We start from the raw sequence: 15168 nt of genomic DNA on the forward strand, positions 1-15168 counted from the left end.
AGCAGAGCAGAGCAGTCACCTGGCTGGTCACGTGACCTGCCGGACCTCTCACTCACCTGTCTGCAATTAAAACTGATGACGAGCCTCCCGCTGGTTTTCAGTAGGTGAACATAAGGAGACTCAACCTGCAGCAAAAAAAAAAATACCTCTGGGAGTCGGACTTTGTTCAGTTTACAGACGTGTGTGTGGAGCTGGTTTTTATTCAAGATGAGTTCAGTTGTTGATCTGACAGTAGCAGATGAAGGCGTCCAGCAGCCAATAGACATGGACCTCACCTGCACTGTTCCTCCGTCACCTGAGCAGGTAATGTTGTGTTTCCATCAGAAGAAGAAGGCCTGTTGTTGTGCACTGAGCTGATGGTGATGGTCGTGTCCTGTGTTTCCAGCCTGAAGCAGCAGGAGGAGCTGAGCAGCAGCAGCAGCATCAGACCATGAGAGTTTACCTCAGAGTCCGGCCTTTCTCCAGGGACGAGCTCTCTGACAACGAAGACCAGGTACAGTCCAACATCTGACATGCAGGTGTCTTTCAGGACAGGACAAACACACTGTAACACTGACAGTCAGGAGGAAAACTATTTAAATTGACTTTTATTTTCATGTGTTTACTTTGCTTGGGTGTCTTTTGTCTATAGATCAGGTTAGAGATATGATTGGTCTGTGGTGGTCTCAACCATTTAAAAAAAATAAAGACAGATCATTTTAGACCAAAACAAAAAAACAAAAAACATTGGACACCTGACCCAAAGGTGGACTTGCACCTAAGTATAGTATCGTTTACATTTTATATACATTTTATTTGTACATATTTTGATTATCTTGTCTGTCTGTGTCTTTTTGACACTTGAACACAAAGTCTGTATGAGACAAAATGTGCCAAAACAAGTTCCTGTGTGTGTGTGTAAACATACTGGCCAATAAAGCTGATTCTGATTCTAAGACCACTGTTGCTTTAGTAACAATGTCACCTGCAATTGGCAGTAGCATCCAAACAACAAAAAATAGGAAATGCGTGTTATTATTTGACACTTGCTAACAACACTACAGTGTGAAAAGCAATTTTAATGTTATTTTTCAGCGCCGAGGTCTGTTAGTGCCCAGTTGAGATGTGGTAGGCTTAGGATACCTTGCCTCTGGCGGTTGAAACTGGACGTTTCCATTCACTTCCATAGGAGAATAGAAAGTGTCATCTGTGTGACTTTAGTGGAAAATTGAATGCATTTTGTGTTTTACTGTCCCTTTTTATCATGGATTTAGACATAAGCTCTTCCTTAAAATGACCACAGAATGTCCTGATTTGTTGAGTGAAAAAGTGTTTTATTTAGCTCAATATGTGTTGAATGCTTACCAACAGCACATGGGTGCACTTTATGTTTGATTGTGGATTATGCTACTGAGGACTGTATATGTCTTGATAGCATATATGGAGATGTTCTTTTGTTTATTGTTCTTTATTACTTATGGTGTGTCTTGTAAGCCCATGCAGGCTGGGCACCTTTTTGGTGTATGACACTGTGAAAATGAAATGACTAACTATTTTTCAGTTTCTTTTAGATTTTTCTTTCTTCTTATAAACTGAATAACCATCTAAATATTCCCAGATTTCATTGCAACATAGCTCTGGTTTAAGATGGTAATGCATCTTTCACTGCTTTATGTAGCAGGTGAATTTATACATTTCTCTGAAGTCTTTGTTATTCCCAAGGCACAGACAGCCCCCCCCAAAAATGTCTTTCCTCTTCCATTTTTCCTTGTCTCTTAGGGTTGTGTGGTGATGGAAAACAGTCAGACTGTGTCCCTGAACGCACCAAAAGGTTCTGCCACCATGAAAAGCAGTGAGAAGGGCATCGGCACGTCAATCCACAAGTTCTCCTTCTCACAGGTCGGTTACACAAAAAGTCATTATGTCATTGGCGTAACATGTTTTTGAAGTGGGTAAATAAATACAGTTATTCTTGATCAAGTTCATGCCGCTTTGCAAAGATTTACTTAGTTCCAGCCAACGCTAAATGATGTTCTAGTATGACCTATGGATAGATCTGTCCGTTTTTAGATCTTTGGACCTGAGACGTCTCAAGCTGAGCTGTTTGAAGACGCCGTCAAAATCCAAACGTCTGACTTCCTGGATGGAAAGAACGCACTGATATTCAGCTACGGTGTCACTAATGCTGGGAAAACCTTCACAATCCAAGGTAAAAGAAAAATGTTAATGCACAGACATTATACACTGCAAAAACTCAAAATCTTTCCAAGAATATTTGTCTTATTTCTTGTCAAAAGGTCCCATTTCTAGTCAAAACTAATCTCTTTCCACTTACATAAGACTCATCACCTAGAAATTTACTTGTTTTTAGATAATTTTTCACTTGTTTCAAACTAATTTTTTTACTTGAAATAAGTAGAAAAATCTGCCAGTGAAAGCAGGTTTTTTTGTGCTTGTAATAAGAAAGAAAAACTTGCTCCACTATCAGATTATTTTAAGTGAAAATATGCTTGAAAGAAGTAAAAAGTGTCTAAAAACAAGCTACTTTTTAATGTGATGAGTCTTATTTTAAGTATAATGAGATTTGTTTTTGACTAGAAATAAGACAAATATTCTTGGTAAGATTTTGAGTTTTTGCAGTGTAAGCTTGTGAAAGTCTATGTGTTTAATGATGATGAATGTTTTTAGGATCTCCAAAGGATCCAGGAATACTCCCCCGAGTGCTGGACGCCACTTTCCAGCACACGGCAGGTCGTCAGTATGAGTGCATGGACCTGAAGCCGTACCTGAGGAACGACGCTCAGTGTCTGGATTCAGACCAAGTCAAACAGGAGAGAAATGCAAAAGCTGCCATTTTTGCTTCAGTTAAAGAGGTGAGAGTCTTGGATTTTGTTTCCTCAGCTCGCTCACCATCGCCTCCAGAGTTCTTCACCCAAAATTAAAATTGCACTCATTATCTACTCACCCTCATGTGGACTAAGGGCTGGGAGAAGTTTCAGAGTCCTCCGTGGCTTCTCTGAGTTACAGGGGGTCTCGGCGTAGCAGTGCATGTCCATATAACGGTTGCAAATGGATACCAACTGTCTTCGTAACAAAAGACACACCAAAAAACATCCAAATACCTCCATGCTGCTCGTATGTAATGTCCGTCTTGTATTGAAGCCCCGAAATGCGAAATTGTTCCGAAAAAAATAAATAAATTGGACGGACCAGGAAGAGAAGCTTCTGCTACAAACAAGCTTGAAATATAGACTTATTAAAAAATTTTCGGAACAATTTCACATTTCGGGGCTTCAATACAAGACGGACATTACATACGAGCAGCATGGAGGTATTTGGATGTTTTTTGGTGTGTCTTTTGTTACGAAGACAGTTGGTATCCATTTGCAACCGTTATATGGACATGCACTGCTACGCCGAGACCCCCTGTAACTCAGAGAAGCCACGGAGGACTCTGAAACTTCTCCCAGCCCTTAGTTGACATGAGGGTGAGTAGATAATGAGTGCATTTTGAATTTGGGGTGAACTATCCCTTTAACCTCCTGAACATGTTGGTTTTTTAGGAGTGTGATCCACTCAGAGCCAGCAGTGGTTCAGAGTCGTTGCCCTGTGCTGCCTCTGGGTTTTCATCCTCCAGTCAAACAGGTATAACTCTCTTTTAATCAACACACTAAACTGAACATTTGAGATAATTTGCAAAATTAAAACGGTTCATCTTTGCATGATGCTCTCTCAGTGTTGGCCAGCAACCCAACAGAAGCCGGCGGCGGTGTCCAGTTTGCTTTATGGGTGGCGTTCTTTGAAATCTACAACGAGTGCGTGTACGATCTGCTTCAACCGTCGCTGTGCACCAGGTCCAAGAAACGTCCTGTTCTTCGTGTGTGTGACGACGGAGCAGGAAACACCTACGTTAAAGGTACAAGGAGGTCGTTACTGTATGTCGTGATCTGAAGGTTGTGGCGTTCACAAAGCCAGCGCTGTAAATGTGACTGATTGACTGAGTGATCATGTTTCCACCACTGTTCAGCCACTCTTTTTTATATTTTATCCATAAATACAGACGGTAATGGTGTGGCATCCGTATATGTGAACATAAAGACACATTTGAGGAATTTTAACTCTCTAATTTCGATATCAGGCCGAAAAATCCCATATCTGTTTTGTATAATATATCTATTTTGCTCCTAAAATGTTTTTTTAAAACCCATTTCAGATCTCAGGTGGATCAACATCCAGAACCTGAGTGAGACCTGCAAACTGCTGCAGTTTGGGAACAGGAACAGAAGCGCTGCAGCCACGAAGATGAACCAGTCATCAAGCAGGAGGCAACTTATGTCATCATTACTGGTCATACTCTGTGTTTTCTCCTGTTTTAAAAACAAATCTAACTCCAGCTTTCATTACAGCCACAGCATATTTACCATGAAGTTACTCATGATCGATGATGGAACAGTTAAAAGGATCTCAGAGTAAGTATCGTTGAGTCCTTGTGAATGTTTTAAACAATGTTTTTTGTGTTTGTATCACACCCAGTTGTTTAAGTAGTTTTGAGATGAGATTCATTCTAGCTTCAAACAATCAAATATTTAACTTCTGCACAACTGGTAACAAACCAGTTGCAACTACCTCATCACTGATCAAATATGGATCATATTTAAACTATTTGGCCAACTTTTAGGAACTCTCTGGTTGAGCAAGAGGCAACTGTCTAAAAAAAAAAAAACCTAGATATTTGATTTGTTTTGTTTTTTTGTCAGGTTTTCGCTGTGCGACTTGGCCGGTTCAGAAAGATGCAACAAAACCAAGACGTTTGGAGAGCGGCTGAAGGAGGCGGGAAACATCAACAACTCTCTGCTCATTCTGGGGAAATGCATCACAGCGCTGCGCAACAACCAGACTGACAGGTGAGCGAGATGGACGTTTATTTTTATACATTCATACATACATATTTCACCGTTACTTTAACCTCTGTCATCATAGTAAATGTAAATACACTTTGTCAGATCTGAACAGAGGAATTGGCATCTGCCTCAATCAGTGAAAAATAACAAGAGTTGAAACAGGAAGGACCAGATAAAGATTAAAAAATGAAACATGTTCACAGTGTTGTTGACATGTTCACTGTAATGCCCAACAAAATAGTATATTTTATTCAATTTGAACAAAGGAATTGCAACACAAACCACTGCCACCATGTCAACTATTAATAAAATATTGATACAATGCTTCAAAGATTTGCATCATAAAATAATAAGGAGAAAAGGTGTTTGCGCTTTTGCTCATTGTCCAAAAAAATCCTCTTTTCAGGTGCGTAGGCCAACAAACATTTGAGAGAAATGTTTCGGCCTACACAGGGCATACATCCATAGGCCGATTTATTTTTTATTGTTTGATGGACCATTAAATGTTTGTTGCATCCGTCAATCTCTGGTGGACATTGCCATTTTTGATCAGTGTGCGAGCCTTTTCCTCCTGTTGCTCATCATAAAATAATGCAATATTTTAAAATATCAATATTTTCTTGCACCACTCTGGGTTATATCAGATTGCTGTATGTACTTGGACTGTTTAGTTGCAGCTCAATTGCTCTTTTTCCTCTTCTTCCATGGCGTCCATAAGAATAAGGAACACCAGCTACATCCCTTTCCGCGAGAGCAAACTCACCAAACTCTTCCAGGCCGTTTTCCTCGGCAAAGGAAGAGCTTCGATGATCGTCAACATCAACCAGTGTGCCTCCACCTACGACGAGACTCTCCACGTGATGAAGTTCTCTGCCGTCGCCAAACAGGTCGGTCTGAGCATCATTAACCACCTGGTGAGCTGCAGCGGATCCACTGAGCCTCACCCGTGTGTCTGTCTTGCTGCAGGTTGTGCAGGTGATCCCGGTCAAACCTCTGGCGGCCGTGGCTCCATGTCTGGTCGGCCGCGATGGGAAACCGCTGAGGAAGACGATGGTGATGGACAACCAGACCCTGGAGAGCTACATGTCTGAGGACGAGCTGCTGGACGACGAGGGCGACGAGGACGAAGCCGACATGTCTCTGCTGCCACAGCATGTACAGAATCACATTCATCATCACACTTTGGTCATCTCACATTTTAAGGGCCTGGGGGGTTACCGTTTTGGTAACTTTACTTGACGCCTATTTCTATAACACATTATAAACATACTTATAATGAGTTTCAATGCAGTTATAGCACTGTATAACTATAATTATAAACACTCATAAATGATCATAATGCTTTATAACAATAATCATAACACACTATAAAGCATTTTATCTTGACTTATAAGGTCAGGTATTGTAATACGTTACAATTGTTAGTAACTGGCTGACAATGCCCACATCGATAATGGATTATAAATATATTTACAATTGTCTTATAAACGTGTATAACTATCATTATAAACACTCATAAATCACATAAGACTTTATAACAATAAGCATAACACATTGTAGAGTATTATAATACTAAGACCTTATAAGCCATTATAAAATGCTCTATGATGTCTTATGTTTATTGTTATAAAGTCTAAGTAATGAGTGTTTATAATAGTTATACACGTTTATAAGCCATTATAGCACATTATAAATATATTTATAATCCATTATCGATGTGGGCATTGTCAGCCAGTTACTAACAATTATAACGTATTATAATACCTGACCTTATAAGTCAAGATAAAATGCTTTATAGTGTGTTATGCTTATTGTTATAAAGCATTATGATCATTTATGAGTGTTTATAATTATAGTTATACAGTGCTAGTTATAACTTATTGTAAGTATGGTTATAATGTGTTTATAGAGATAGGCGTCAGTAAAGTGAAGTGTTACCAATGTGTTTACTTTCTTAGGAGCTGGTGACCATCATTGAAACCCTCCGAACAAAACTCATAGCTGAGAGAAGAAGGAACCTGGTGCAGGAGATGGAGATCCGCAGGGAGATGGGAGACGTCATGATACAGCAGATCATGGAAAGTGAAGAACTCCGCACGTATGTGAATTTATTTATATCCTCACGTCTCCATTTCCATCATCAGTGTCCCAAAGTAAACCGTTGTTAAAGGGATAGTTCACCCAAAATTCAAATTTCATTCTCATTATCTACTCACCCTCATGTCAACGAAGAGCTGTGAGTCCTCCGTTCCTTCTCTGAGTTACGGGGGGGTCCACGCAGCAGTATTTGTCCATATAATGGTTGTCAAAAGACACACCAAAAAACATCCAAATACCTCCATACTGCTCGTCTGTAATGCCCCTCTTGTATTGAAGCCCCGACATGAGAAATTGTTCCGCCGGTCAGTGCAAATCAGGAAGAGCAGTGAACTGAGACACTGGGAGCTTCCGCTACAAACAAGCTTGAAATATAGACTTATTAAATTTTTTTCGAAACAGTTTCTCATGTCGGGGCTTCAATACAAGAGGGACATTACAGACGAGCAGTATGGAGGTATTTGGATGTTTTTTGGTGTGTCTTTTTGGACGAAGAAAGTTGGTATCCATTGACAACCATTATATGGACAAATACTGCTGCGCGAACCCCCCTGTAGCTCAGAGAAGGGACGGAGGACTCTGAAACTTCTCACAGCTCTTAATTCTCACAGCTCTTAGTCGACATGAGGGTGAGTAGATAATGAGTGAAATTTGAATTTTGGGTGAACTATCCCTTTATTAAAGACTAAATGGCTAAAAATGGTCTTTACATGGGCAGGCGGCAGGCGGAGGAGCTGAAGGAGAGCTACCAGGAGAAGCTGGAGAACACGTTTGAGATGTACAAGGAGGCCATCAAAGAGCACGCCTACCAGAGCGCCATGAACAAGCTGGAGGACGACTACGTGCCTCTGGATGAGTTCATCGCAGAGCAGGAGAAAGTAGAGGTGCGTTCAAACACACGAACCAAGCTGTCAGGAATTATAGATTTGTATGAGTTTAATATAGATTTGTATGAGTTTAAACATGAAACCTGAGTGTTTTATCTGCGTAGGCCCTCAGACGTAGAGTGTCAGAGTTGGAGGCGTTAATGTCCGGTGATGGAGGGAGGTCAGCAGCTCCATCGGTCCACCAGTCGTGTCAGACTGAACCATGTAAACCAACAGAAGCTGCAGCAGGCTCAGGTAAAACTCGGCATCTTCTCGCTGTGAGAAATGTTCTCTGATGAAAGTAACTTTTTTTGTTTTGTTTTTCGAGTTAATTAATCTCCCCTCCACAGGAGACGATCGGTGCAATCGACTCTACAAAGAGAAATGCGCCCTCGAGAGCATGTGTGAGGACAAACAGCAGGTGAGAAGGGACAGAATATGAAATGGGTCCAAAATGAAACTCAGTCTTTGTTTGTTTGTCTTAACTGATAAAAATGTTTGGTTTCCAGTTGATCCTGTGTCTGGAGAAAAGGCTGATGGAGGTGAGCAAGACACTGGAGAAGGTCGGGCAAGGTTTCCAGGAGAAATCGGCTGAAGTGGAGGCTCTGCAGACGAAGACCGACGACCAGGTGAGCAAAAGTGTTTATTGTTTATTATTAAGATCCCCATTAGCTGCAGCAAAGCCACAGCTATTCTTCCTGGGGTCTAACAGTATCAAATATAGGCCTACAGTTGAAAACACAAAACATAAACATTATAAAAATTAAAAACAAAAAAACAAGTGAGCGTTATGCTTAACCTAACAAAACAAAAACAGAGTGTTTACATTTCTTAACTGTGCTTCATTCATTCTTCGTTATATTAATTGTTCACATACTAATCCTATTACCCACATTTCTACATATCATATATGTATACTGTACATCATTACACATCATACTTGTATATCATTCTACAGAATATACATTATAATATCATATATCCATCGAAATATACTCCATATATAAATATACCATGTTGTCTTACTTTGATAAATGCTGTTTTATTAATATTTTGAATTTCTTTGTGTTCGTGGTGAGTTTGATATTTTTCGGCAGTGAATTCCATTCTTTCATAAAAGTGTGACTGGGGTTTGAAGACGTGTGTAATGAAAACATGTTAGAGGATAAAATGATTTATTATCTTTGAATGATTTGTTTTTTCTCTGTTCAAGACGATATCTTTGAAGGAGAGTCTCAGGTCTTTGGAGAGGCAGAATCGTGACCAGGACCAGGAGATTGCCTCACTGAAGACCGAAGTCGCCTCGCTGAAGGCCGAAGTCGCCAAACTTTCCCAGAAGGCCACTGCCCCGCCCAAACCCAAGCGAAGCCTCCTCGCCAACATCCGCGAGGCGGTGACCTCTCCACGCAGGGGGCCGAGCACCCGGACGCTCAGGAAAACATCTCGGCCCGGAAAGCCCTGAGAAGGTTTTTCCAAATTGAGAGAATCTCATTTTATTCTTTTATTCATGTGGTCGTACTTTTCTTTTTTTTAAATGTTTATTTTTTAATAAATCGTTCAGATTTCTGTTTTATCTTAATTGACCCATCTCTTATTTTGCCCTTTGCTGCATGACGTGGGTCTTGTTTTCTGAGGTGGTCTCTTTCTGCAGATTAAAAGCTTGTTATGCACATGCATGCACACATACTCTGCTATAGAAACATCACGCTAGGGAATTCATGCTTGGTCCATGCTCAACCTTTTATCAACCCTGGTCAAATGAGGACATCCATTATCCAGAGCCTGAAGGAAAGTAAACCACAAAAGGCCCCTAATAGGACAAAGAGACCACGTCCGACTCTCACTGGCCTTAAGTGCATCAGTATTCAATCTCTGTTTTGCTTATTAGTCCGTCTTTACACTCAGTCGTTGAAATGTTTCAGTCCTATAGAGGGTAATGGATAATATATCTGTCGTTCTGATAACACATTTATTATGCTGCGTATTCACTTTTACAGTTGAGTGAATGAGGTGTGTATCCAGTGTGGTGCGCATGAGGTAACAGAGCGCAGCCTCCTCCTCAGTGAAAGGACCATTGTAGTAGGCGGCCAGCTGCTGTCCTATCTCTCTCTGGTCTCAGTGTTGGTTAATGAGATTAGCTGCTCGTCTTAGCCTGCGTCAGTGCATAGGGGTCAATCACAAGATTAGCACCTTGCTTAAGCGTTACATCAGTTTATTGGACTTTTTTTTTTCTTCATTACTTTGACTTTCCCACTTCTCGCTGTTTGTGGGTCTCGCTCTTCTCCTGCACTATGGTCTGCACACGTAGCTGCAGTTAAGTTACAGGAGTGGAATATAATTGCGATGCATCCCGCGGCCTCGGGACTGAGCGTGTGTCGACCCTCAGCCGCTGAATGAAGCATCTTCCAGGGGAAGGACAGGAGCAGGGGCAGCCAGGGAAGTGAAGAGCAGCTGGGCCAAAATCTTGCCTGCTGTGGCAGAGTCTGAGACTCTGGACAAATCATCCTCATGCCACTTATAAATAACAAAGTGGGAGATGATTGCACAGTCGGCACAGACAAGGCTTCGGCTGATGATGGGAAGGCTCTGGTGGATTCTTTGATAAAGGTAAATCTCCATGTTTCAACAGTTTCTATTCATGCTGAGACATAAAAGTTGATGTGGTCTAATTCTGCTCTGTTACATTTGATTATTTATCATACCTACTGTTTGTATGTGCAAGAACCTGCAGATGATGCATGCCATTCCCATTAAATAGCATTTTATTTGTGACTTGTTTAATTACTTGCCAAAAAACAGCAGCTCATTTGTTGCATGAGATGGAGCGTAAATGGGAAGAAAAAGTGAATGTTTTGCATCAGCAGTTACACCGTCTTCATTATTCCCTCTTATTTGTTTGTATTCAACAAATTAAAACGTACACAAGATGTTGAAGCATCTTTTTTTCCTGCCCTGTGGCTAAAAAAGCACTCTTCATAAAGAGTCTCTTGGTCCACTGCACCTTTGTGATCGTTCTTGTATCTGTGCCAGATAATGCCGTGGCTCTGTTCTAACAACTGTATAGTTATGTTACTTAAAATGAACAAGACTGTTTATCAGTTAACATACTTCTCATGTAGATGCATTTCTGCACAAGCAGCTGCAGTCATTGCAAAGCTGTCATTGCAAAAACCACTATGAATGTCTTGTTTTTGCCTTGAAATATAATATTTAAATGAATTAAAGTGCTTCACTGCTGCAGAGTGACACAGAAAAAACCCATACAAGTGAAAGAAACTATGATCATGTGAGCAAACACACTGCACAACTACTTTGTATGGTTGATTCAATGTTTCAAGACGGTGCTTAAGATTCAAAAACAGATTTCAATATTGAAAAAATGTATACTGCACATGTGAATTGACTCATACAAAGAATTTATATACATATGTGTGTATTATTTGCATGTTTAGTTTTCTTTCCCGCCTCTCGTCTCTCTCTCTGCATTGAGCATATGAGCCGCTGGTGCTCCAAGTGCACAAGGTTGTCTTGGCTTATCTAGAAATAGATCAATGATAATGAGATTATTCATAATATTTTTTCATTGAAACCACAGCTGCTAATCCTCGGTGGGGTTTAGATTATGCCTATTAATAAAACATGGTCGCCCTTATGATTGAGACCATGAAACCAGGATTTTAGCCATTTTCTACAGTTTTACCAGTTCCTGCTTCATGCAGCTTTGCAGCACCGAGAGGTGTGTCGATCATAGGTTTTAATCAGCTAAATCAATGCACAGTGTTTATTTCTCTCATGATGCACTGATTAGATGTGAATGGTCTACTCTGTATGTGTGTGTTATTACTAAAAGTTACAAAGGAGAAGCACAGACTTTCTCCAACCAGCCACTGTTTGTCCTGAGCCCCTTATACGTCTTGTTCTTCATCCAGGTAGTTGCATGTTACCGGCACTTGGCGTCATGTGCCGGCACCTGCACAGACAGCCTGCAGCTGCGGGATGAGCTGCGACAAACCCGAGAAAAGGCCCAAAACTTGGCCACTTCCATCTGTGAATATCTGACCTCGCATCTACGGGACAAGAGCCTGCCCGAGGAGCAGCGCAAGGAGATGGAGCACCTCTGGGTGGCCTTCTCCTCCAGCCTGGAGCTCCTCCACCTCGACATGTGCAAAGTTCACAACATCGGCGAAATCTTCTCTCTGGAGAACACGGCTGCCCTGATGCAAACTGGCCTCCAAGGTGATTGATTCCACTGCACAACATGCAAATGGTATTTTTTCAAGGGGGTTGATTTGCTGAAGGAGGCATAAAGGAAAACAAGAACAAGGAACAAGGGAACAAATAATTAAGATATAACCAACAAAAACAGATGCTTTAATCCATTTATTTCCCTGATTCTTTGAAATGATTGATGATCTTTGATGACTTGACAGTTAGTTGACTTTAAATGATCAGGTTTATAAAGGGAGGTGAACAGTAAATTTGATTGTGCATGTCAAATGTGGCATTTTAAGTGCTGCCCAACTGAGTAATTAAGTTGGTAGTTGTGCAACAGGTCAATCAGCTGGATGATTGATATAAATAACAGGAGATATGCGTTTTTGGAAGAAGCTGACAGAATCATTTGAGGTCAGATTTGCGGTTGTGTTCACACTTTTGATAAAATGAGGAACCACTGGATCAGGATCAAGCTGAGTTCAGTTGGATTTTATGTCGGTGTGTTTCACCCACTCTCCTCTAAAACTGTGACTTTCTTTTCTTGTAATACCATCATCAGAACAAGAAAAGAAAAAGAAAAACTGTCATTTCACCTCAATGGTGCAACCGCCATTGGGTTTTATTGGAAAGCTTACTGTGAGTATAGCAGTTAAAACCAAAACACCTCGACCTATAGACACTGTGTTTCACTGGGAACTCTGGCCATTGTGCAGCCTTATCATATGACTGTATTTGTTTTAGCTGTGTGTACTATAGGAGCTGATGATATGTCAAGATCTATAAGAAGATCTACACTATCTTTCCACCTTTCAATCTGTACTATAACTGTGACATTTATTATTTATCACATGTTTTGCCTGGAAAAACTAAGATCTGACCCGCAACAGTTCAACTGTAGTGTATAAGGTAGATTTATGAGCTGATGTGACCGCCAGTGTTTACGTCTACACCTCTTTTATCTCATGGACACAACATTACTTCATAGTAGCTGCAGCTGTAGTTGTGTTGTATGACGTGGCAGCGAATGGCAGTGAATGGATGACCTGGATTATGTTGTATTGTATTTGTCCATTCACTAAAAAACATGTCCTCCTTTGGTGCAGTGTAAATACACATGAATGTGATTTATAATCCTGCATAAAAGAAGTCACACTGCAAAAACTCAAATATCTTACCAAGAATATTTGTCTTATTTCTAGTCAAAATGTCATTTCAATCTCATTATACTTAAAATAAGACTCACCACATTTAAAATGTAGCTTGTTTTTAGACACTTTTTACTTCTTTCAAGGATATTTTCACTTGAAATAAGTAGAAAAAATGATAGTGGAGCAAGGTTTTCTTCGTTATTACAAGCACAAAAAAACTTGCTTTCACTGGCAGATTTTTCTACTTATTTCAAGTGAAAATTTGAAACAAGTGAAAATTATCTAAAAACAAGTTAATTTGTAGGTGATGAGTCTTATTTTAAGTGGAAAGAGATTAGTTTTGACTAGAAATTAGACATTTTGACAAGAAATAAGACAGATATTCTTGGAAAGATTTTGAGTTTTTGCAGTGCATGATGGTTTTGCAGCAGTGCATAATGATAATGATGATGATGATGATGATGATGATGATGATGATGATGATAAAAAGTGGAGGATTTGTGGTTAAACAAAAAACAAAAAACAAAAACATCTGTGTTGTTGGTTGTTGCAGGAGGAAGCAGTGAAGTAGCAGCCCGGGCGCTCAGCCTGCCAGACCTGAACGAGGCCGAGACCCCGGCTGAAGGCCTGGAGAGCCAGGAGCGCTGCACCTTGGAGAAGGAGATCGGCCAAATCGACCACATGATCGACGACATGGAGATGAAAGTCAACGTGTTGCGGTGGATGGTGGAGGCCCGCGGGCCGCAGTACGCAGACCCTCTCAGCAGCACCGACAGCGCCTCCCTTGGTCTGTTCTCCGTGGACGAGGAGCAGCCCGGACCTCAGCCTCTCTGCCAGCGCAGTCACATCTTTGTGCTCTTGCTGCTGGTCGCTGTCGTCCTGGTGGCAGGCACTTTATCTGTGTGTCTTGTCCTCTTCGCATGAGCGACACCTTAAAACACACTCAACTTGTGATGATCAACTTCTAACTAAAACCTCAGCAAGATGCTCAGTAATAACACTGTAAATCATGGCAAGCTTTGCAAGTACAGTTATAGCTTTCTCTTTACATTATCTTTCCAAGTAACGTTATATTTTGTTATAGCTACACTAAAGGATCGACCAGTGTGGAGGATATCTGTCTAAAAACAAATCTGGATGCAAACCAGTTTGCCATTTATTGCAGTGAATCCAAAGCTGCCATATATTTTTAATCCTTTTTGAACAAAGTGACAATAAAAATACGTGGTTGCCAGTTAGACATGATTTACTACAACGACATCATAAATATCACAATATAGGAGAGGTGACAACTGTGAAAACATAGACCTGCATATACTGTATTTCCCCCTTGGTTCCTGTACAGTGCGTTCGTTTCTCCCATTTCCCGTCACATTTTATTCCTTGTTGCCATCATGAAGAAGATAATACAGTAATAGGTGCTGATGCTTTGTAGCTGAACATCTGGAACGAGCTGGAAATTCACTTCCAGCGACTGAAACGTTTTTTGATTCAGTGTTATTGTGTACATAATCTGTGCTGTAGAGACCTGACTGTGGTAGAGTCATGCTTTATAAAAGTATCAACTTTGATATGACACTGTTGTTTTCCAGTCTTTTTTTTCTGTTTTACTGATTAGCACCAAGATCAGTGTGTGCAATGCAACAAGAACTGCACAGAAGGGGTTAAATACTGTAGATGAAACTGTGAAAATCAGTGAGGCCTGTTTGCAAACCAGCTACAACTTCAAGAAATTAAAGGGTTAAAAGCTCATTGAGCAGCCATCGTTTGTAGCTTGTAAATAAGACTTATACCTTAACTTTTGACATTAATCTACAAATCTATTGTTTATTTTTTGAGTATTTTATGATCTCAGCAGCATAACCAAATCCAAATTTCATGGTTGCAATAATATCTGAATCATGTGATAATAAACTAAACACACTGCAGCTTTTTCATCCCTTATGCCGAGTCACAGTGATT

The 15168-nt window shown here is 40.5% G+C and overlaps 2 protein-coding genes across 2 annotated transcripts; both read left to right on the top strand.

Moving 5' to 3' along the window:
• Positions 1 to 207: 207 nt before the first annotated feature.
• On the top strand, positions 208 to 9305 carry LOC311003480 (kinesin-like protein KIF20A; the record flags this gene model as incomplete). The annotated part of the gene is made up of 18 exons (XM_083995248.1): positions 208 to 303; positions 386 to 493; positions 1759 to 1878; positions 2050 to 2188; positions 2668 to 2852; positions 3543 to 3624; positions 3737 to 3895; positions 4193 to 4304; positions 4386 to 4448; positions 4737 to 4883; positions 5599 to 5767; positions 5847 to 6065; positions 6839 to 6978; positions 7696 to 7861; positions 7969 to 8098; positions 8194 to 8264; positions 8353 to 8472; positions 9057 to 9305. 18 exons carry the CDS (start codon positions 208 to 210, stop codon positions 9303 to 9305), a joined length of 2475 nt encoding a protein of 824 aa, XP_083851374.1.
• Positions 9306 to 10351: 1046 nt separating this feature from the next.
• rgs9bp (regulator of G protein signaling 9 binding protein) lies at positions 10352 to 14130 on the top strand (the record flags this gene model as incomplete). Its single annotated transcript, XM_083995249.1, has 3 exons — positions 10352 to 10450; positions 11773 to 12079; positions 13760 to 14130. The coding sequence occupies 3 exons, from the start codon at positions 10352 to 10354 to the stop codon at positions 14128 to 14130; spliced, it is 777 nt and encodes a 258-aa protein (XP_083851375.1).
• Between the last annotated feature and the right edge of the window lie 1038 nt (positions 14131 to 15168).

Source organism: Trachurus trachurus (genome assembly GCF_905171665.1).
Source record: "Trachurus trachurus genome assembly, chromosome: 20".
Classification (NCBI taxonomy): domain Eukaryota; kingdom Metazoa; phylum Chordata; class Actinopteri; order Carangiformes; family Carangidae; genus Trachurus; species Trachurus trachurus.